General features: G+C 43.9%; 1 protein-coding gene across 19 annotated transcripts in view; it reads right to left on the reverse strand.

Annotated features, from left to right (window-relative positions):
* LOC6497902 (neural-cadherin) overlaps positions 1–23079 on the reverse strand; it is a 118378-nt gene that overhangs the window by 58481 nt on the left and 36818 nt on the right. For 9 of the 19 annotated variants that reach the window (XM_044716389.1, XM_044716392.1, XM_044716391.1 and 6 more), the window contains exons 3-9: positions 8143–8593; positions 7475–7691; positions 6628–7413; positions 5946–6179; positions 5695–5886; positions 4504–4515; positions 3722–3912 (exon numbers count right to left, since the gene is read on the reverse strand). In XM_044716389.1, the coding sequence (XP_044572324.1) occupies positions 3722–3912; positions 4504–4515; positions 5695–5886; positions 5946–6179; positions 6628–7413; positions 7475–7691; positions 8143–8593 (2083 nt within the window). Of the gene's footprint in view, positions 1–2243; positions 2435–3721; positions 3913–4503; positions 4516–5694; positions 5887–5945; positions 6180–6627; positions 7414–7474; positions 7692–7912; positions 8071–8142; positions 8594–23079 lie in introns of those variants that run through there. The other 10 variants (XM_032451704.2, XM_032451702.2, XM_032451701.2 and 7 more) reach the window with 4 other exon arrangements.

Here is a 23079-nt window from a genome sequence, read left to right on the forward strand (position 1 = left end):
AGGGTATATACGCTTCATTCCAGCCCGGACAACACTTGCAGCTGACAGAAGATGGCAGCGAAAAAAGCCCTAAGAACGGGTCTTAAGAATAAATGAAAACTGTCAGACTGCGCCAAAATGTTGTCCTTGGCGGGCAAAAAAATTATTGTCGAAAACAAAAAGAAAAACCGGAATGGCTTGCGGAATGGTTAGGGGGGAAAAGTTGTGACAGGGTGTGTGGGTGGGGAGCGTATGGGTGGGAAATTCGTGGATTGCATGAAATTTTCTTGGAGGTTTCGTTTCGTTTTATTTTGTTTGGTTTGTAATTGTTCTGTGATTGAATTTCGTGTGGGTGGGCTGGTATCGAATTCGATTTCATTTATTGTGTTGGAAAACTATAAGGTGTCGGAAAATGATTAGTTACTCATTAGTGTCTGTACACTGAGAACAGGTTTGCTTTGAAGGTTATATTGCAGTTTGCTTAAAGCCTAAACTAAAGATTACAAACTAGTTGCTAGTTGGTTGAAATAAAATGGAACAAATCATACAACTCAACCGGCAAGCTTATCAGCACTTCTGCCCCAGATATCTCCGGGGACTCTCATATTTTTGTGTGGCCTCGACCTTGCCAAGTGTCTCTGCCTTAGAGGACTCGTGGCGCCTCAAGAGCAAACACAATCATTATGATATACACGGCGAACTCGAGAGTCCTTAAACCCCTTCCTCGCTAAAACACTCAAACCCTCTCCGGCGTCTAATGGCGTCTAATGTATATATACATATTGTTAACAAATTTCTGTGCTGGGACATGACCAGATAATTGCGAAGAGAAGAAAGGAACAAACCAAAGGAGAAACTCAGGGGGAAAATGCTTTTATTCCAAATAATTTAAACACATTAAAAACAGGGCAAGAACAGAACTCAAGATACAGAACGGAAAGCAGAACCCAAGCACGTTTAATAGATTGTAATTTCCTTAATATTGCACGGGGGAGCGGAAGAAGGTGTACTTAAGGACCTAAGGACACTAAACTAACTCACTACGGTAGATTCTAGATTCCAGATTCGGATTAAGACTCAGGCTAGGGCTCGGGCTCAGGCTCAAGCTCAGACTCGGGCGCAGGCTCGGGCTCGGGTGTGTGCAGGTGCGTATATGCAGCGTTTGTTTTTTATTTTATTTTTTACTTGGCATTTAGGTTTAAGTGCATTTGCTTTCAGTGCGGCATGAGAAAAAGTGCATGGCAAAAATACAGAAAGGGATAATATAAAAACTGACTTGGACTGACGCATAATTAAAATGCCAGTGCCATGTGGCTGGTTTGCCACGAAGATAAAACGCAGCCCGGGGAGATCCAAGGCAAAAAACCGAGATGGGGCGGGTCAAAAGTCATTTAAGTGCTCTGCTTCAAGTTTTTTAATTGCAATTATAAAAAACAAAACTTTGTTTAAAATAAACTTTCCTTTTTTTCTCACAATCTCTCCCGGCGCTCGCTTAGCAGCAGAAGCGGATTTATGTATACATTTTATTTTAGCCACTGGCTGACACTAAGTGGCAGGTAATTGAAACTGACCCAGCTCATCATGCGAAAAAGGTCGACGGTGAGCCTGCTTATGTGTCATTGCAAGTTTATGCAGAAAAGGATCTAAAGGATATATTCTCCTCTTCACCAAAGCTGGGCTTAAATGGCTTTTCTATATGGAAACCATCAAAAACTTATAGTAAGCATACTATATCGAAAATTTCTCAAAGCTCCTTTCTATACAGGTACTTGTTAAGCTTTTATATATGACTTTATTAAAATAGAAGTCTAAAAAAATATTGGTGCATTTAATATACATGTGTGGTTGTGCAGTTTTCGCTTACAGCTGTGTTTCAGCAACTGGTGCAGGTGGAGTGCAGTATAAGTGATGGGGATTCTAGGGGAGCGATGATTTGGGAAGAGGGATCTAATAGGGGGACCACATAAAACATATACAGATTGGCTTAAGTATGGTTGGGGATCCAGGGATCCCCCGAAATGATTTTCAAAGGCAAGGCAGTCACAAAGAAACATCTAGAACATTCAACACACAACACAGAAAGAAATAATGGCAAGGCATGGCAACAAACCGATAAAACTTTAAGGAAAAAAACACCTAGAATAATATGGTAAAATATACATAAGTCTTAAAACTCAACTAAGCAAAATGGAATGAAACTTATTTCTTTTGATGTTTTTGGTTTTTTTTTTTTGTTAAAACTTTTGCACGAAAAATGAACAGACCTGGCTTTGATCGAGACGACTTTGCCGCCAACGGGCATATTTTCCTTGACATAAATGGGCCCATAGACCGTATGATCCCAGACGGGCGGATTGTTGGCCCGATCGACCACATCGATCTGTACTTCGACAGTACGCGATAGTGGCGGATAGCCCTTGTCTTGGGCCATGGCCTCTAACTTGTATGTCTCGCGCTGTATTTTATATACATTTCACGATCAATATTATCAAAAATCGTTATCGGTTTTAATTTATATAGTTTTCATTGTTTTATTTTTAATTTTTTTTTATAGTTCAAAATCAAGCATGTCGTTGCAAAAATGACAGACGCGTCGATACGGGTTGGTAAATACGACATTTGTTCAGGAAAAATGCAAAAAACAAAATTATATAATATAGTTGGAGTATTTTTCAACAAATTCTAGAAAAGATACAAAAATTAAAATAGTAAACCAACACCTCTGGTTAGAGAAGTTAAAAATAATGGGAATAAAAACGATAACAGTCATTGAAAGGCCTTTGGCAAAAACTGTTTTCAAATGCAGTGCAAATTATTTTATAGTCTCGACCCTAGCCTTCAAAAAATAAATACCTTCATATGCTAGGATTAATATTTGCAGCATCAAATTTAGGATCATAAATGCTTCAACTAAATAGTAATTTCAAAACAAAACCGGGCTTTGTGCATTTTATAAATACAATTTTCATAGCATACTTTACAGAGTCTGCCGCGCTTATAATTATGTTTTCGATTCGACTATTGCTTTTTAACATTTTTGAACACAGAGTGTAGTTACCTTGTTTCTAGAGCTTACGACTAAACTGCAACCTTGTATGGAGGATTATAATTCAATGCGATATATCATGTTAAAGTAGCGTATTCACCGAATGAAAACCAACACCAAAATTTCATTACGATCCTCACAATATTCCAGGCACTTAGTTAGTGTTGGGATCTTGAGTTTTTGAAGGGTAAGTCACAGATCAGAAAGGAGGAACTGCAAATCCAATGGGTATTATGTGTATGGTGGAGAGAATAAGAGAAAGTCAGTCTTTCATGTTGAGCCTCAGCAAAAAGCAAAATATACCGAGGACATCCGTTGAAAAAAATGCGAAAATATTTGCATCAAAAAAGTTACCAAATTTCGATTCCATTTTAGATCGGTTTTTACACAGATTCCGACTCAGAAATTCAATTTTGATTGCCGAATTTCGTTGAAAGGAAACTGGGGAGAGCTTTTACGATATGCCACCAAAAAGGACCTTTCACATCGCAAAGCTCCCGCCGCATTAACAGAACAGGACCTTATGCTAAAAGTAGTTGAAAGCTTATGCTATGTTAGCCAATGCGTTATTTCTCAAAAATTGTTCTAACTATTGTATGTTAGGGGCTGTTGTTAGACTCGCATTTCAAAGTTCAGTGTTAGGTGTGAGTCGGGTTTTGATTTTGATTTGATTGATGTCTCAATGGCTATACAAACCTTGCCTTAACCGATGTTACAACCGTACCCACAGTGACATTCTCGCGTATGTGAATCGGCCCATAAATGCTCTTATCCCAAATGGGAGGCTTATTGTTCCGATCGACGACATCTAACTCAACGTCGACATCGGCGGCCGAGGGCGGAGTGCCCTTGTCTGAGGCGCTAACCCTCAGGCGATAGCGATCGCGCTGTTGATTGATTGATTGAAGTGAATTTCGATTGAAGCATTGGAGGTGGTAGGTGGTATAGTTTTCAGTTTTGGGGCCAAGTGTTAGCGTTAACAGCGTTAGAACGGGGAGTTAACATTGCAGATTGCAGGGAGTAGTCGAGGCCCGAACCCAAAAGGTTAGCATGGTTACGTTACGTATACGTTTTAGGTTTGTGTATTGGGCATCGTTGACGTTGTATAAATGATTTTGTCAAATCGAGTTTAATTACAATATATGAAACATAAAAAATGAAATATTTAAGAAATTAGGCAGAAATGGAGCGGGAAGAGGGATTAGTACGGGTTACAGCGGTTATTACGAGGTACTGGGAAGGGCGGTTCGCGTAAATGGTTGGAGAATTATGGGTTTCTTTTGACGAGACTATTTCTTGCTCTATTTGAGTGGCCCTACGATGAAGTGAAGTACTCCTTCACGACACTATGTACAACAATGAAGATCAGGACTCTTGGTCCTTGAGTTAGTTTGGTTTGAGGTTAGCTTACAGTTGAAATTTGCGACTTTTAGGGGTTAGCACAGTAACAGAGTTAACGCATAGTGTGCATTACTTACTGGATAACAACCCTAGATCGACGATAATACATTCGATAGAACCGTATTTTGTATATGTAAATATAAATTGGAAATTAAAATGGAAAACATTAAAATGCCTAGATCGTCTGGTCTCTCACACAGGAAATAAGGTAAATAAATGAGTAAAGGTGCAGTTAAAATAAAATACTTCAAGTAATCTCTCTCAATATCCACCGAGTATCTTCTGGGGAAAAATATTCGGGCCACATTTGCCATGGGCATGCAAAATAATACTTTCTCAAAAATACATCATGTTTTGATTACAAAAACATAAACTTCAGCTACGGCAAAAATATATTAAGCTTTCAGCAAGAGACGTTCAAAAATTGCATAGTCTCGACAAAAAGTATTCGTTTTTCTGTTTTCGAGGATATTCTGGGGATAGTATTTCTTATGGGAGGGAAATAAAAATGTGGCACTACTAAATCAAACTACTTATCAAATAAAAAGTATATTTAAATTTGAATTCTTTCAAAATTGATTGGCAACGATGCTCAAAAATATTCGTGATCGTTTGGGGTCTGGGCCCTCGGGGGTTTCCATGTAATTTTCTTAAACCTACGAGCCTATCACCAAAAAAAAGTAAGCAGATTTCGGTTATAAGCGTTTCAATCCCAACCCCTGGCAGGGCTTGCCTTTCTCATTAAGTGTTAGTTGGATTTGTTTCAAAAAATGTTAAAAATCAATTCGCTCTCTTGGCATTCTTTGCTCGTGTTCAGGTTTTCATTTCATAGCCAATGTACGCACTATAAACTAAACAAAAGAATCGTTCGAATCAACTTAAAATATTCGGTATTAGCTGAACGCAGATTTCGCTCGATGTGGCAAAAAAACTTGCACTGCTTGCACTTCAAATTGAACTCCACCTACGACTGTTTTGCGGTCTTGAAAGTACTTTCAATAAGAAACAAAAGAAAGGTGCAGTTTGAAAATGAAACTGAAAAACTCAAACATAAGATAGATTACAAGTCAAGCCGCTTAAAGTCTCTAAGCTCAGTAGATGCTAAGCATCCGCCATTTGTTAGTAAAAAAAAAGATTTTCCTTCTGATCAACAAAAAAGTATAATCGAAAGTAATAGACTTGGTTAGTAGGGTTTAGGCAAACTTATAATCGGGAGAGTTTCGTAACAAAAATGAGTTCTAGCCTCCGATCGGAAAGCAAACACTTACGTCAAGGGGCTTCTTGAGGACGATCCAACCGGATTCGGACTGGATTTCGAAGTACTCCAGGTCGTTGGGGTTGAATGGGGCGGTGAGGCTGTAGACTATGGCTCCATTATTGTCGGCATCCTCATCGGAGGCAGAGACACGCAGGATATTTGTGCCAATGCTGGCGTCCTGTTTCACATTTTCGACGTATTTCTGGAGGAAAGCCATAATAGTTAGAGGATGATTTATTTGTATTTTGTGTAAATACTCACCTGTCGATCGAATAGAGGGGGATTATCGTTCACATCCGTGATTTCCACAGTGAAGGAACAGACTCCCTCCAGGCTGGGATCGCCCTGATCCGTAGCCTTGACTGTGACAGACACGAACTTTCCGTCGTCGCCCTCTCGATCGAAGACCTTGTTAGTGGACACCTCGCCGGTCTCCTCGTCGACGGTGAATTTGGTGCCCTTTTGGTTGGGTTGCTGCACAATCGAGTACTTCACCTGTGGGCCAGAACATGCAAAATTTGCTTAGTGATTGACACAAATTGCGATTAGAGCCGTTGAGGCGTTTGACCTCGACACACGACATGCACTCTGCAGTGCATTGAACTTGGCGGCACGAAAAGAAAATTATGGCTAAATCTCGTCATGAAATCTCTCCACGGATCACACACACATGGTGGTAATTCAATTAGGTGTGGATAACCATGTTGGGGTTGGCCTCAAAACACAAATAGCGTATAATTAATGTGGGTGCAGGACGGTGGGGACATGTAATTAGGGAAGGCATAATCAGAACAGTCCTTGAAGAGCCACTGATGGCGGCAAATTGGTAGAACAAGAATCTGAATCGGTTAATGCGCCAATTAGGTCGATTTGGGCTTTAAGGATATGCATTCTGACCTCCAGTTGCCTCTGTTTTTAACAAAAATACGATTTCTTCTCTCACCTGTCCGTTGACGCCCTTGTCCTCGTCGGTGGCCACAACTTTGATGACCGGACTTCCGTTGGGAGCACCTTCCTCGACCTTGGGATAGTAGGTGCTGCAGTCCTTGAACACGGGCTTATTGTCGTTGACGTCTGTGATGAATACCACCACCACTGCAGTCGAGGTGTGGATGGTCTGATCGCCGTTCACACAGCAGGACCCGTCGTCCATGGCAGTGACGTTCAATTCGTACTTGTCGCGATCCAATGAGATGGCTTTGTTATGCAACCGAATGACACCGGTTATGTCCTCGATGACAAACTGGCCCGAGGAGGTGCCGCCGCCAACGAATCCGAACCGGACGTTGTCTCCGTCCTTGTCGGAGGCCACCACAGTGGTGACCAGAGTATTGGGACCGGCGTTCTCATCCACGTTGGGCGTATATACCTGTTGCGAGAACTTGGGCTCCTCGTCGTTCTTGTTCTTGGTGTAAACTCGAACTGTGGCTGTTCCCGACTTGGCTGGTTCGCCCTTGTCCTTGGCCGTGACCATGAACTCGTAGTAGGCGTTGTTGTTGTCGGCATCCAGTTGCTTGTTGTTCACGATTATTCCATTAGAGTCCACGGCAAAGTGATCATCCGACACCAGGTATTCAATTTCGGCGTTGGAGCCCGAATCAGCGTCCATGGCCTTCACCCGCAGGATGCTAGTTCCCAGAGGAATGTCCTCGTCGACGTTGTGGGCCTGGTAGTCGGGCAGCTCGAATTTGGGGGCATTATCGTTGACATCCGTGACGCGAATGGTGAGCTGAGGAAGAGTTTCTGGGATTAGTTGTGTGTTTTGGGCAGGAATGTGTCTGAAAACTCACGTCCACGGAGGTGGAGAAGCCGCCCGAGTCCTCGGTGGCTGTCACAATCAGAGAGTAGACGTGGGGCTGGCGCAAATCCTCAAAGTCCAACTCCTTGGCCAGCTTGACGATGCCAGAGGTGGGTCCTATGTTGAAGGTGCCGGCTCCTTGGCCCTGGGCCTTCAGGGTGTAGCGGATCTCGCGGTCGGCGAAGGACTTGGCCTTAATCGAAATAATGCTGGAAAGAGCAGAGAAAGAAAAGTTAGTGGAGGGAAATGTAAAGTTTCTTGCATATTTTATGACCATCCTAGGGCCAGTTCAAGCCCTGCATTCGTGTGTGCTTGTCAATCTCTCGACTGCCTTTTGACAGTTGCTTTCCCATTGGAATTTCAATGAAGAAAAACAGACAGCAACCACACATTGCAAAACAAACAAGAGTACGTATGTGGAGGCACATACTTGGCGCAGTCTAGTTCACATTGTTATGCATAACTTTTATTAGCAGCCAAATGAAATTTGCATACTCCGGGGGCGATATGTTTCCCTGGAATTATGACTGCCCGTCCACGACTCCGAGCTTGTTGTTTCAACCTCGGAAAAGGCATTACTCTTATCTAACTCTGAGCACGCAACGATAACAAAACGATAGTAATGATAACATTTCCTAAAAACATCCACCGCCTACTTACTCAGAGTCCTTCTTCTGGTTCTCTGGGATCTCGGCCTCGTAGCTGGGCATGTAGAACTGGGGGGCCCGCTTGCCACCCACAATTGACAGCCGCTCCTCCGGGGTGCTCTGGAACCGGCGGTCGTCCACCTTTCCATTCTGATCCTCGGCCTTCACGTACAGCACGTACTCCATGTCCAGCTGGAACAGATCCGTGCCCCTGGTCCGCACCACGCCCGATCGCTCGTCGACCTCAAATCGTCCGCCGGTTCGGTCGCGGACTATGAAGTAGTGGATGTTGTGATCGGTGTCCGGGTCGCGGGCCTGCAGGGTGAAGACGGGGGTGTTGGGCGGAGCGTTCAGTTGCACCACCGCCTGCATGGGCAGGGGCCGGTTGATGAAGTATGGCGGCTCGTCGTTCACGTCCTTCACCAGGATTATGACGCGCTGGTTGTCCGTGTACTTGATGCCAGCTGAAAGGAGAGACGAGGGCATGAGAAGTTTGTTTTTAATGTTCGGTTTGTTTGTGTTTTGCTTTTTCGGATGGTTTGCCGAAACTTTTGCCTTTGTTATCCCAACTAATGGATAGTGGTTTGGGAGGTATAACAATAGCATGAGAAAGAGGGGCAGAGGGCGAAATATTGCACATACGCCCCCCTTGCTTTGCAATTTAAGAGTCTCCGATTTCAGTTAAGCCATTCAAATGCAATCACCCGGAAAAGCAGTCCTGGCGATGGTCTTTTTGAGCTTTATTGCAACTAGTTCTAGGTTAGCTTCTTATTCTTAAACAAACCCTAATAATTTTAAAACATATTCAGAGTTGGCGGAGTAATCCGCCCATTGAAGCCAACTTGTAATTTCCACTAAACATGCACACGAATATTTTCTGTTACCAAAAAAATGGTTAACGTTGAAAAAAATCAATAAAAGGCCTCGGAGGGAGGGGCTCTGAGTGAAAGGTGAGTGGAGAAGTAATGCAGGGGTCGCTCTGTTTTATTTTCCTTTTTTCGCTTCTGCTGCCTTTGCAAAAAATGTCTGCACCGGAAAATTCCAATCATGTTGTTGTGTGCTCCCTGTTTGTTGTTGTTGGTTAGGGCAAACAAGAAGCGCCAAAAGGGAGGGGCGGCCCCTTAGAAGGGTCGCTTATTAGGGGCGTGTGGATGTCTGTGGGAGTTGGGTGAGTGGGTGGCTGTCGGGCTGGCTGAAGTAGCAGGCAAATAAAGCAGACGATTTACCTGCCACCCCGGGTACCCCAAGAAATTCGAGCGGAGTATAGCTCTACACCCCTTCTATGTAGCTCGAAAGAAGTAAGAAAAGAATAAACCGAATAGGGATGAAGCATGTGTAATTTCTCAAGAGCGGCAAAGTGAATTGCAAACAGGTAGGAGAGGCAAACCCTTGGCCCGAGCAAGCAAATATTGCAATTGAAACAAAGCTGCCGAAAAAACGCTAGGAATTAAGAAGAAATAAGAAGCATCTCCGCTCAACAGATTGCAAAGAAGACGCAGCGGAAAACTTTTCGCAAAATGCACAAGGCAAATGCCATGTTTCGGATTCGGGAGGGCTCCGGGCATAACTTGGCAGTGTTTCTGCTGATTCTTGCCAACTTTTGTTATTTCCCTGCCAGCTTGGCATTGTAACGCTTTTCTATGGCTTATTGTGCTACTGCCAGCAGGTAAAAAACGGCCAGAATAAAGCAAACCCGTCCTATACCCATATATAACTGGAAATTAAAGTAAAATGGACGGAGTTTTATTGTTGGGTGTGCAAGAATGTGTGTGAGTAGCACTAATGTAGAGCGAAGGCAGCAGCCAACATGGCGGATTTCCGTGGCGACAAAGCCACGATGGAAATGGTAGGAAAATGGCCAGGAAAGGGGGAAATGCCTTTTTTGTTCTGGCAGTGAAATTACGAATATGTGTGTGTTGTGGGATTAAAACGGGCAGAGCGGGGAAGATGTTCATTATGAACGGAGTCCTAGCTGTGAATAAATGCGATTTGCGATTAAATAAGCTATGGACTTGAAGCTATAGTAGTATAGTTACATATCCGAGACAGAGAGCACTTCTATTTATTCCCTGAAAATGTTGCAATAATAAGCCATCATCTCCGCGCATACTCATTCCAATTTAATGAAAGTTCTTGCCACATTTGCCCCCTTTTTTGCGACAACCCCCAGAGCTCCTTTATTGCTTCCTCTAGGCGGGCGTGAGCTGCTTTTCTCTTATCAGAAACGCCATATAGCCGTACGTATGCACATTAAGTGTCTGTCACACGCGATGCAAACCGTGGCGGAGAGATCCTTGAGGAGTCAGAGCCATGCAGCTACCATAATACTCGTAATCACTGCCCAGGGATGCCCTGCTCCCCGCAGAACTCCCTTAGAGCCAAAGCCATTGTCATCATAAGCTAGCCGCCAGGGGGATGAGATTAGAGGAGTTGGAGTTCCCGAGTTCCTGGGCCCAGGAGCAGCAAGGGCAGGGCGGCGACCCACCCAGAGGTTACCACTAAATGCAATACCCAAAAGCAGACTGGGGAGGGTTTGTGCCGGCTTTGTCTCCGTTTTCCCGTTTGCATTGCACTTCAGACGGGCTGGGACAACAATGGAGGAACAGGCGAAATATTAAGGAAAAGAAATGCTCTAAATGGCCAATAAAAAAGCTAGAATACTCTATAAAATTTATTTTATTATACACAGTGAAATAATATCAATAAGTTCCCCTCCTTTCATGAGAGAAATGCATAGTCCTTCCCGAAAATAATTCAATTAGATTCACATGTCACACTTCACAAGCCAATCGAGGCTCCTTTTAAAAGGGAATCAAACTTGCAAGTGTGACTCAAGACTCGAGTTCAAAGTTGCTGAAAACTGCTGTGGCTGCACGTAGAGCCAGCCCTCTCTTTCCTATTTGATAGCTCCATCTCTATCCATTCGCCGGGGAAAGGAAACAAAAGTCCGAGAGAAAAAGTGCGAGACTGTCGTCGTGGATAGACAAACAAAGCTGCTTATTGTTTCAATGGCGGCCAAAGTGGGAGATGCTGCACTGGGAGAAAAGAGCAGGAGCTGAAAAGCAGCTGCTCCTCACAGCTCAGACTCATATTTAGGGGATGCGGGTTCATCGTCTGTGGTGGCATCTTCGAGTGGGTGCCAGCTTGAACTTTTCCAGCTCCTCGCCCACAAAGCACCCCATTTTCCCCATTTTTTTTAAAGCGGAAGCTAACGAATCTCGGTGAGGGAGCTCTGCGAGGATAGAAATTGAATTTGTTAGGAAAATTGACGAATGAAACTTGTGCTACGTGCTCTATTAATGTCATTTCTCTCTGGATAAACACAATTTGCGAGTTTACGTTTCGAAAACAGACACTCTAAGCGACCTTTTTACAAATGAAAGTCGAGTCAGGATAAAGCTAAAGCTATAGACTGCAGGATCTATCTTACAAGGAAGCTATAATCGGCAACCAAAAACTTTAACCCGCTCCTCTCGCACAATAGGCTGCTCGGAAAACATACCATCCTTTCCGCAACAAATTATAGAACCATGAACAATTTTTGTTGGTATCAGCCACTCGAAAAATGTTCTCCATTTTTCATCACAATTTAACGGCAACTTAACCTTTATGACTTTGCCAGAGGGACCTTGTGACTGGGGGCCCCCGACATCCGCCGCCACTCCTGATCCCGAACAATTGACACCCCTCGGTGTTCGACATAATCAAGAGGGTCAGAATGTGGTTCGGTTCGGTTCGTGGCTCTCGGCTTGATTAAAATGCAGTGAAGTCGAAACTTTATTCTCCGGCTCAACATCCAGGTACGCGCCCCAAATGAATTTCTTCATTTTCCGCTGCGGTTTGAATGGAAAAAGTTCCTTCGAGGGCGAGTGATAGGGCGGATTGCATAGGGGTTATGCCTCGAATAAATACGTGCAAGAAATACAAGTACAATGTTGAGCAGTTTCCCGCCCCGAAATGTTTTTATGGCTGCTGTAATATTTTCTGGGGCCAGGGGGAAAGAGCTCTCTTTTTTTTACGGCCAAAAGACTTAATGAAGCTGTTAACAATGGATTCCGGGGCGAAGCAAGAAAGTAGCAAAAACCGTGGCCCAATATTGAACATGCTTATTGATTGGAGAAGCAGCCGGGAGCTGAGGCTAATTCGGTCTGAAGTTTTTGCCAAGATTGCTCTGGTGCGGAGTGGCAAGATTCCGCCGAAATGAAAACAGAGGCAGGGATAATCGAATTGGAGAGCTGGGGAAAACTAAGGATCCAATGCAATCGGAGAAAGTGAGCTATGAGAGTTTCCTTTTATTGTAAGCTTTTGATTAATGGGTTTTATTGCACTGTACTAGGCAAACATATATTTTAAATATACTTGAGGTCCAGTTTTAAAGTCAGTTATCCGAAACCGGTATGCTCCTTGGCCGACTAATGAAAACATCTACAAGACACTAAAAATTTGTCTCCGCAAATCAGCCAGCAGATACGCAACCCGAGAGATGCCAGATACGCCAGAGCGCGTGTTCAAGAGCTGCAGCCCCAGCGTGGAGTCCTCAATTTGAGATGTCGTTTATTGAGTCACTTAACAGACTCGCAAATGAGTTAACACCTGGACAGGTGGGACGACGCCAGCGACTGCCGCAGAAGCTGAGGTGCGACAACGAGTTTGCTGCTCACTAGACAGCCGCAGGTTGGGGGCTGAGGTCGGGGAAGGCCTGTCTGCTTTCGAATGCAAAGATATGCAAGGCGGCACACGGAGCAAAATAAAAGTTACAGAAAGACGCGGAGGTGTTTAAATGGGTTACACCCCAAGAAAATAAGTCACTGAATCCTACTGAAGTCTTACAGATTTGTTTAAAATAGCTATAAGCTGCAAGCCTATCTGTGAACTATTTCTCTCAGTGCCAAACTATCTTCTTGCTGTCTCGCAACACCGCGTGGCTGGCAGTTGCCAACAAATTGGCAGTTGCAGATAAAGATAATGTTATGACTTCTGCTGCCTCCGCAGCCACTGACATTTCGCATAAAAACACGCTCCTCATCAGGTGTCATATTTCTCGCGCCGCTTCTGATAAATAAACTTTGAAATTTATAAGCATTTCTGCGCGTCTGCCAAGTCTAATGTTGACACATAAAGCGGGAAACGCCACTTGCCCGGCTTAGGGAGAAGAAACATTGCCTGTCCCCGGCCTTCCATTCAGACACTTTAATTGCCAATTTGAGCCTCCGAGAAAGATGGGAGAAAATATTGCCAACATTAATAAATTAATTTCCACGCGCCGTTGCATGAAGCTGCGACTCAATTAAAATTTGCCCAATCAACTCGGAATTGACTCGAGGAGAAGCATGGCTCATACGCGGGAAAAATTCGAAGAATAAGAAGAACAGTATAATGTGATGAAGAGGCACTGGAGACACTCAAGTCCTTTTAAATCAAAAATAAGGCACACTCTTTAAAAAATCATTTAGATCTTGTTCTACCTGTCTATCCTGCCCAGACTCTGATTTTGCATGCACTAACACACGCCGGCGACTGGGAAAATGAAGTGAAATGGCGCACATGGCGGACATTAAGCGAAAATTAATGAAATTTTCCGATGGCACCTTGCCTCCAGTGTAGACGCAGCTCTGGCGAGCTTTATCATCGGGTTTGCCTGCCATTCTCTGGGGCTGCTCCGCGTCCAATCCGTTGTTATCCGGGGGCTGTCGTGAGCTTGATTGAGTTTGATGGCGATTGTGCTGCGCCAACTGCGCTGCCTTGATTGCAATTTCAGCCATGATGTTCATCGGGCCCTCTCCCTGCCCCGTCGGCGGTGAGATAGCTGGAGGCGGTGCGGCACACCCCCTTGCATACCAATCAGGTGGAGCTGCACCCCCATCTCAGGTGGCAGTCAGTCATTTAAGGCCTCTGGCAGTGGCACGAGACATTAGTTCATTTTTTGCTCCGGCTCCTTCTTTTTTGAGCTCTTAGTTAAGCGCAGGACTTTGGCTTTTGATTGATGAGCCAGCCGAGCAGAAGTTGGCTTTAAGTTTCCACCATAAATTTCACTTTAGTTGTAGTAGTAGTCAGCTGCCAACGGAGTGACATAGAAATGCACTGAACTGTGGGGCATGCCAGATAAAATTATGTGCGGGGTGGTGCACAGAGCGAAATACTATTCTCCGCAAAGTGCTGGTAATAGTTCTGAGTAATGGGAGCCGCATTTCCAGAGAGAGAGAGCAGTTCTAAGCTTTAATATTTACAAAGCAGGCAAGTTTGGGCGCAGGACTTTTCCTCACTGCAGCGGAGAAATATGGTCTGCCCTCGATTTCATTGATTTGATTGTTGGCGGTCCCTTGTGGCGCATAAATCAAACACTCCACGCCACTTCATTAGGAGCTCCCCCAATGTTCCAATCCACCCTGCGCAAAGTTCTGGCCTGGAAAAATTATAGTTTGGCTCATAACCATTACCGCATTTAATATGAATTTTTATGAGCCTTACTTTCCAATAATAATAAGCAGCAGCAGCAACGGCAGCCATAAGAAATAATGTACACACATGCACCATACACCCACACACCCACTCCCAACCATGAAGAAAAGCTCGCGCAGATAGGAAAAGCCCACCAAAGTATGCTATGAAAATTGTAATCATAATCGTAAAGCTTAGCATATATATTCGGGCTACAGCCCGCTGCTGCTGCTGATTTGTGCCTCGCATGTGCGGCATACCAAAGCACAAAAACAAATGGGAAATCTCTGCCTGGCACGCCCACATGCCCCAACACGTCCGCCGCCTGAAATCGAGCCTGTGGAAATTGCTCAAATTAAATGCAAATACCGAAAAATATTTAAATGTTTCAGCGCATTAAGCTATGTAAATTGTTGTCGTTTGCCGTTGTCCGGGGACTGACACGCACTTTCCATTCAATAAAACTGCAACCACACAATGGCACATCAATTTGCACAGCCCACTCACGCTGAGAGGGCCAAAAGGGGCGTGACCGGGTGGCTCGCTGGCTGGCAAGTGTCCAGATCAGGCAACAACATCTGGCATGTTGTCATTAAAGGGCAGCCAGACTGACCCCCAGAACAGCAGAGGGGACACAGCCCACTGGGCTGAAAAGGTCGTGCAATTATGTTGTGGCTTGAATTTATTTCGGCTTTTGAATTTACGAAATTGCGACTTAAGTGGCCTATCGATGGGAATTAAGTGCAAGGATGTCGAAGGAAGCATCTATTTGCTGTGTCGGGAAAGCTCGTCCTTTCATTTGATTCCCATTAAGCACTCGTCACATCCACACACAGTATCAACAATGTCGAGCGCCCCATGAATTCCAGTCGGGCCACCTTCACAGGCGAGAGCATTTTGCATTTTAATGAGTAAACACAGTGGCGCTGACGGGTTGGACAAAGGGGGCCTGGCAGGGCGGGGCAACAAACGAACAGGATGCCCCGTGGAAAAGGTGGCAGGATGGCAGGATGGCAGGATCGCTGGTGTGAATACCGCAACGCTGCATATGCAAAGTGTGATTGGTCGCAGGCGCAAAAAAAGAGTAACTGGCAAGAATATAACAAAAAACGGAAAGCGGCCAGGACTATATCTACTTTTTCCCAATTCCCACATTCACAGCGAATTTTCTGGGGTTTTTGTAGCGCGGTTGGTGAAGTTTAGAGAGGAACGAAAGCCAGAAACAGGCACGAATTTCCACGAACAATTTGTATTTGCGATGTGGAAACAAAATGGCCACTGAACACGGCCAATCCGCAGGATGGTGATGGTGGCCTCCTCCTGGTGGCCAGGCAGCCCCCTCCCTAGGCACACCTGCTGTTTGATTTGTGTTTTCTCACTCAAAAAATAGTCGCTGTTCTTCTGTTTTCGTTTTCATCAAATAGCCAAAGCTGTTAACAACGAAAAACACTGTCCCAAATATGGTTTTCAGTTGTTTTTTCCGCAGCCCTCGCCCCCGGAATGCCACAATTATTTATTTCGCCCGACCAAACATTGTTTATTGATTTTGCTCAGTGAAAGTTTGTTTTGCGATTTTAAATTGTGCAAACTATCAGTGCGAAACAGTCTTTTTTTAAGGCTAAAGAGCAGAGATGCTTCAAATCCCCTGCTTATGCATAGCTCATTTAGTTTATCCCCTTATTTGATTACTTTGTGTGTCTTGCAAAAAATATGCAGTTTCGCCCGACCATATGAAAAATGAATTATTTATTTTAATGCAATTAACTGAAAATAATCTCGCATTTTAATGCGAGAACACCCGACCGCCGAGCTGGCCAGAACATGTGCTTAAAAACGCGTTAAATATTTATGTTTTTGTCCGGCGGTTGACGTTGATGGGTTTGGCTAATTTTGTTAGAACGCCCGGAATCAAATTCATTGACATGCAAAATTTTCACGGATCACTTGGCGCGCCGAACTCGAACGCCTCGCCCAATCGAGTGTGAAGATTTTGTGCGTTAACTTTTCATCAGCCAGCCGGCGTTTATTATGGCGGATAACAACTTCATCGCTCTGGGGCCTGCTAATTGGACCATGACGTGTGTGTTCACTGTAGGGCTGCCACCACAACGCCCACAAGAACACAAATCACGGCCTGCAAACTGCGAGTTGCGAACTGCGAACTGCGAACTACGGTCCCTGTGCAAACTGTGATAAATAACTGCCGCAAGAAAACGTCAAGCAGGAATTGCCAGAGGCCAATTGTAGTCGCATATTTGTGGGCGGTGGGCCACGCCCCGAGCATATCGTTACCCCTTTTTTGCATTGCAAATCGAGTTGCCTGCCTGCCACGCACAGGACGGAGTCCATTTCTCCGGCAGCGCCTCGACTCGACTTCACATTCGTGTGCTTACGGGTTCCGTGTACGGCGGGATCCGTTCGCCCCGCCGTGCCGGGGTATATTGTAATAAACGCAATTTGTATCATGAATTATTACTGCGGCGAACTGGCCGAGCGGATGTGCGGACTCGGCTCGGGAAAGGAAAATGGAAAATATTGTTTCGTGAATGGGTTTGTTAGATACACTTCATTAGGAATTTTGAATAAATTATTTAAGGTGAATAAGCACATCAAAGTAGTTCATCAGAGCTTGTTTTTAGCAACTTTTTTATATAATTATTATACTCTGTTCCAATTATCAAGCAAAGCCAACACAGAACGCATATTCCCTTTCAAAGGTACTCCCCATCTACAGGGACCATAACGAGAACCGAGCCAAGTCCGGCAAACGACGTTTGAAAAAAGAAAACTGGCCAAGAAAAAATGGTATGTGAAATTGCAATGCAAACAAATTGGAAATAAAACACACACCCAACGACCAAACAGAAAAAATGAGCCACAAAAGAAAAACATACTGTGGGTGGGAGAAAGTGTGCAGAAAGAATCCAGGGCCAAGAAGCGGCATTGAAATAAATTTTTAGCATTTAATTTTCCCCAACGCTTGCCGCACAGAGTTTTTTATTAACTCGCTGTTCTGCGAGTCAATATCTTTAGTACTGAGTCGAATATAATGTTTGTGCGCAAATTTATAGAAATAGTTTGAAAGTGAGCTGAGCTGGTGGAGGAAACTAAGCCAATCTGCGGAGATTGGAACTAAAACTTTGGCAACTTAAAGTTGATTCTACGAATCCATGTAAATAATGCGGGCCCCAGGGATGTCCGACAATAAAGCCAGAGCTCAGAAATTTTCTGGCATTCTGACAGCCAAACATTGCTCGTCAAGTTTTCCTATAAAGTATCTATGTGCACTCATATATATATCAAATATGAGGATAAATCTTTCCATCGGAGGGTTGCGTCTCCGCTTGTTTACTTTTGTGCTTTTTCGCAGCCGTCGTCTCTGTTTACTTCATACTTATTATTCCATTTGTCGTTTAGTTTTCTAAGGGTTCTTCTTCCTGTTTTGACTGCTCAAATGGGGCGCCATTATTTATCCCTTGGACGCCATTATGTTTATGTGTTCTGCGTGTGTGTGTTTGTTATTGCACTGGCAGTGGCAGTGGCAGTCGCAGTGCCAGAGCCATAGCCAGAGCCAATACCAGAGCCAGTCGCCAGCAACTAAAAACTACAAAGCAAACAGACTAAGCCGTGCTCCGAGATTTTTGGACGCAGTGCGCCAGCCTCGGTCCAACCTCCCGAATTTCCCGAATGTTCCCATCCGTCTGCTGCTATGGCAACATGGTCGCAATAGACGCCATTTTGTTGCCACATCTCTTTGGTGGAGGTCTGTATCTGTATCCGTGTATCCCTGAACGAGTCTGGTTACGTTCCTGACTCTATAGGCTGCCTTTAGGCAGTTTGGCTTTTCTGGTTTTGCGACTCAGTGTCTGCCTTTCATTCCCTGTCTATTTGTGTTTGAGTTTCTGCTTCAGGTTCAGCTTTGGTTCCTGTTTCTGCTTCTGCTTCTTCTTCTGCCTCTACTCTGGCTCCTGCTCCATGGCCATTTATTTCGTCCCTGTTCTTGTCACTTGTCTACTCCGATTATTCCGTAATTCGAAACTTTTCCGTTTTTTTCCATTGTTTATTGAAGCTTTGACAAAATGGAAATTCCATTAAAGTGTTGAAATTTATTGAATCGATTGCAACATTTTTTCACACTTTGAGAATTGAAATGTCAGGAGCATTAATAGTTAATTGGCAACTTGAAGTGCCGACGAAGGACAGCTTGTATTTTATAAACCAATTTCCCTGACAATGAAAATGTGCATAATGCAAGGATTAAATCGAATATAAGCACTATTGTAATTGTGAGTGGCCCTCGGGGATGACACTGCAGAGATACAAATTAATTCATTTTTTGGATGATTAAACCTTTTCAAATCGTTGCAGTTTCTTTTTCTACAAAGCAACACGATTGTTTTATATTCGTTTTCATGTTTCAGCATTTGTCGCTCAAACAAGCACTTATCTCTCCATCTGAGAATGGCCAAAAGCTGGACATAATTCTGCATTGACAGTTCAATTGAGATTTTCAAAAATTAATTTGTCAACTGGTCCTCATAATGCCCGAAAGACTGTCAATGACAGGTTGGCAAAAACAGAAAGATTGCAATTTAAATGCAATTCCAATTAGATTAGAAACCCCAATCAAATTTACGTCAAAGTGTGGGCTTGGATATTCATTTTTTATTCCTCGCAGGGACTCTTATGCTCCACCTCGTGGCGGGAAGGTTAAATACTTTTGTGTATTCCACGTATATGTACCCGAAATTGGAGCGTCGTTAGCTCGAAGCCTGCTTAATATTCGCGATGCTCGACTGTCACATTGAAAACCTTAACCCACCGTCCGGGATCCCTCGCCATGGAAAATTTATGTAGCGAAACTTTTTTCTAGGCTCCATAATCTCCCTGCTCCCTGCTGCCCCGCGGTTCCACTCGGAATTTAGGCCAAAACACTTCTGAAGCTGGCAGCATGGCGCAGATGTGGGTTGCAGGTTAACAAATTTTAAGGCCTTCAAACCGTGTAAGCTTGTACAGAATGTGACACAAATGGCGCTCGCTGTTGTCTTAAATCCGATGGCCCGAGTTGTGAACTATTCTGGAAACTTTCAATGTCTGAATAAATTAATTTCTTCGTTAGAGGTCGGGACCTTAAAGCTACCAGCAGCCACAAGATATTTCTACGCATGAGAACATGTCGCATTTCAATAATAATTTAGGTATGATGCTCATTACTTATATTAGAAATAAATTAAAACAAAGCCATTGCATGTTGCGCCGGCAATTTCCATAAACCTAATTTAAATAATTTTCATTACGAAGGAAGCTGCCAGTGCCTTTGACTTGCTCCACTCACTAGCTGAGAAGGAAGGAAGGCACATACTTGCATATAAAACATGAAATTAATGCTTAATTAAGCAAGTTCTACCTCCATTACACCCCAGCGTGTGTGTGTGGGCGCTCCTCAAACTCGATTATTTCTGCAAAGGGGCTTCCAAGAAGTTTTCTCGACATAAACTTAAATTCTGATTTTCATAATTTATACACAGACTCAGCCGCAGGCTCTGCCTCAATTTGTGTGGTATTTATCCAGGGTTGCCCTTTTTGGATTGCCGTCTTTGGAGTGCAAGTTTTATGACCACCAGCTGCAGTTTATGGCCCAGAGCGCAGCAAAGTTTCTGTACAGGGTACGGTTCAGGTTCGGCATTGCCGAAAAAGTTTTATCGCAATAAAAGTTGACAATTGCAAATAAAGGGGATAAATGTCGGCCTGGCATACCTTGAAGTTTGATGCTGGGGAACTACACCTGAGATATCGCATAACTTTGCAAGGAATGCCAAGCTGCTCCAGGAGATGTTGCACAGCAAAATACTTAAGGGGCACTCTCCTACCTATTATTGTAAAATGTTTACTGGGCCCTTGAAGCTTCAAGTTCCAAAAATCGACACTCCATATAAATATTTTTCACAAGTCTCCTTAAATTAAAAATTTCTCGCTGTGCATTCAATATTTTTAACGTCCCGCTTTTCTTTTCCTTGTTTGTTTTTTGTCCCGTTCATGCAAGTTTTCATTTTTCATGGTGTGCATAAATTTCATGCCTTTTCCCTTTTACGAAGCCTTGCCTGTGTGTGTGACGGAATGTCAAAGCCTCCCACAACGCACCTCCCTCTTCCCGCCCGCCAACCCTTTTCTTTGGGCAAGATATGCAAGCGAAAAAAAAACGCTGCATACATTTTCGGGCAAAAACAATGCACTAGGACATTTTGAAAGGAACACAAATGCTTGTTTTCAGAGGCGAGTCCTGAATCATTTAGGCCTATTTTTTCATCTTCTCCGCACGCAAAACCCTTCTAGGCTGCTAGGATTTCTGAATACCAAATGGTGCGTATGAAGGAGGGGCCTCCAAAGTCAATTGGTTTTCCATATGATTGCGGGAATGAGGTAAGGAGACTTCTAATTGTTATGAGCCCTTTCCTGTTGGTCTTGTTCCTAGTTCTCGGAAAAGGAAAATATCCCAACCCAACCCTTAGACGTCCGCTCTCCCGAAGAGCACTCGCTCTCTCAAAAGGACATTCTCAAACGCGGAGATTCTCTCGAACTGCGAGGGCGCATGCTCAACAAACTGTTCGAATTTGAATTGTTTCAGGTGTTCTCGTTCCGATTTGAGAAAGCCTTTCTCTCCCGACGCCTCTCCCTTTCTCTAGTGCGCCCCTCGCTAGCAGTCCCCCTTTCCCATTCTGTTTCCTCATGTGTATTAGCGTAGCATTTTAAATGAATGAAAAATATTGTCGTAAATTTCTTGTTCACTTGGGCCGCCTTGCCTTTCTTTGCCCCGCTTCTCGAGCCTCCGCATCCTTGTTCTTTATCCTTTGGCTGGTGCAATGCTTTGTTAAGTGTTTTACATAGTTGGGTTTCCTTTTCCTCCCTCGTCCCCCGTTCCCCATCCCCCGGTGCCTGTTATCTGACCCGTGTGTGCATCCTGGCTGCCTTCTCCCAGAAGCTGCTCATAAATTAACTCAAGGATGCCAGGATACCTTTGAGAGCCCAGAAAATACTGTGCTTGAAAACCTAAATTCCTTCGGTTAACGCTTGAAACACTAAACACCAGTTAAAGTGTCTGGAGCGAGTCCTTTAGTTATAATTTTTCTAAGGATGTCGTCAAGTGGTCTCTGATATCTCATACTGAATCTCAAAAAGTATTGAGGGCTTTGATTATTTCGAGAGTTTTTCGAGTTCAGTCACCTGAAGGACATGACATTTCCATTTCTTTGCGCTTGGCAAATAAATTTTTAATTAATTTTTAGATGCAGCTCTATCAAGTACAAGGAGGGAAAATGAGGGACACTTTCCGAGAAATGGAAATTCTCTGATGATGTGTGAAGGAAAACAGTGCAAATGAAAATCAATTTGATTGAAAAGAACTGCAACATTGATGGAAACAGTTAATTGACTGACAGATGAACAGTCGAGAGGTACCGAGCCCAGAGTTCGTCCACACAATTCCATACTGTCCTCAACAATTAGCGACGGCAATGCGGAAAACTGCAGAGGAGAGCTTCCTCTTTGTTTCCCGTATTTCCGCACTTTTGTTTTTCATTTTTTAACAGCCACTGCTTTAAATGGGACAGTGTGGGCGAGTGGGCTTGTGAATATATTTCAACATTTCATGAACTTGTCCTGGTTGCAACAAGAGCCCGAACTCTGGCGGGGAAGGCTGTCAGTTGGTTGGACTTTTCGCCTCACTCATGTCAGAGTTGGGTGGGGAAATGTGGACGGGAAGTGCGGTTTTTCGGGTTTTCGAGGATTTCGTATTCAGCCCGCACGCCCTCGATTTTAATCCTAACTTGCTTTACAACTGCTCAGTTGATGGCCGACGGGATTTGCAGTTGTTGTTGCGTCAATATTTGCTTATTGCTTGGACTGGCAGTCAATAGGGGGACCTGGTCGAAACAAGTCAGAGGAGGAAGAGTACGAAATGTCCTCCTGTATTTCCAGAGCCGGCTCTCTCTGGCATCGAAGGTAATTGCTTGCCATGTCAACCAAATATTTGAAAAGCAATTTGCAATTTTATCGCAACAAAAGATGCTGCTAACGGAAACACAGAAAAATAGAAGGACATTCGGGTGGAGAAGGACCAGAGAGCACAAAACAGTCAGCAATTTCCCGTGATTTATGTATACGTGTCCAAATTGCAATAAAAACAGCACACACTAAATTATTCAGCCACTCCTAGTTCGGATTCTCTCATCTGAGCCTCGCTTTAAATAGTCTTAAATTATCTTAAATCGAATAATACTTTAACGCACCACAGATTCCTGGAAAACTCATTGAAATAATTCTCTGGATTCTTCAATTAGTCTCGTTTGGCTGACCCAATATCCTCTCCCTTGGCCTATTTGATTTTCCAATTTCCATAATGCGGTATTGTCTGAGCCTCATTATGCAGACGCATTTATTTTTCGGATACCCCATAACCGCCACAGACGCACATAATTATGCACAAAGTGCTGAACAAATTTGTGTGCTAATGTGA

This window comes from Drosophila ananassae, chromosome 3R (genome assembly GCF_017639315.1).
Source record: "Drosophila ananassae strain 14024-0371.13 chromosome 3R, ASM1763931v2, whole genome shotgun sequence".
Classification (NCBI taxonomy): Eukaryota; Metazoa; Arthropoda; class Insecta; order Diptera; family Drosophilidae; genus Drosophila; species Drosophila ananassae.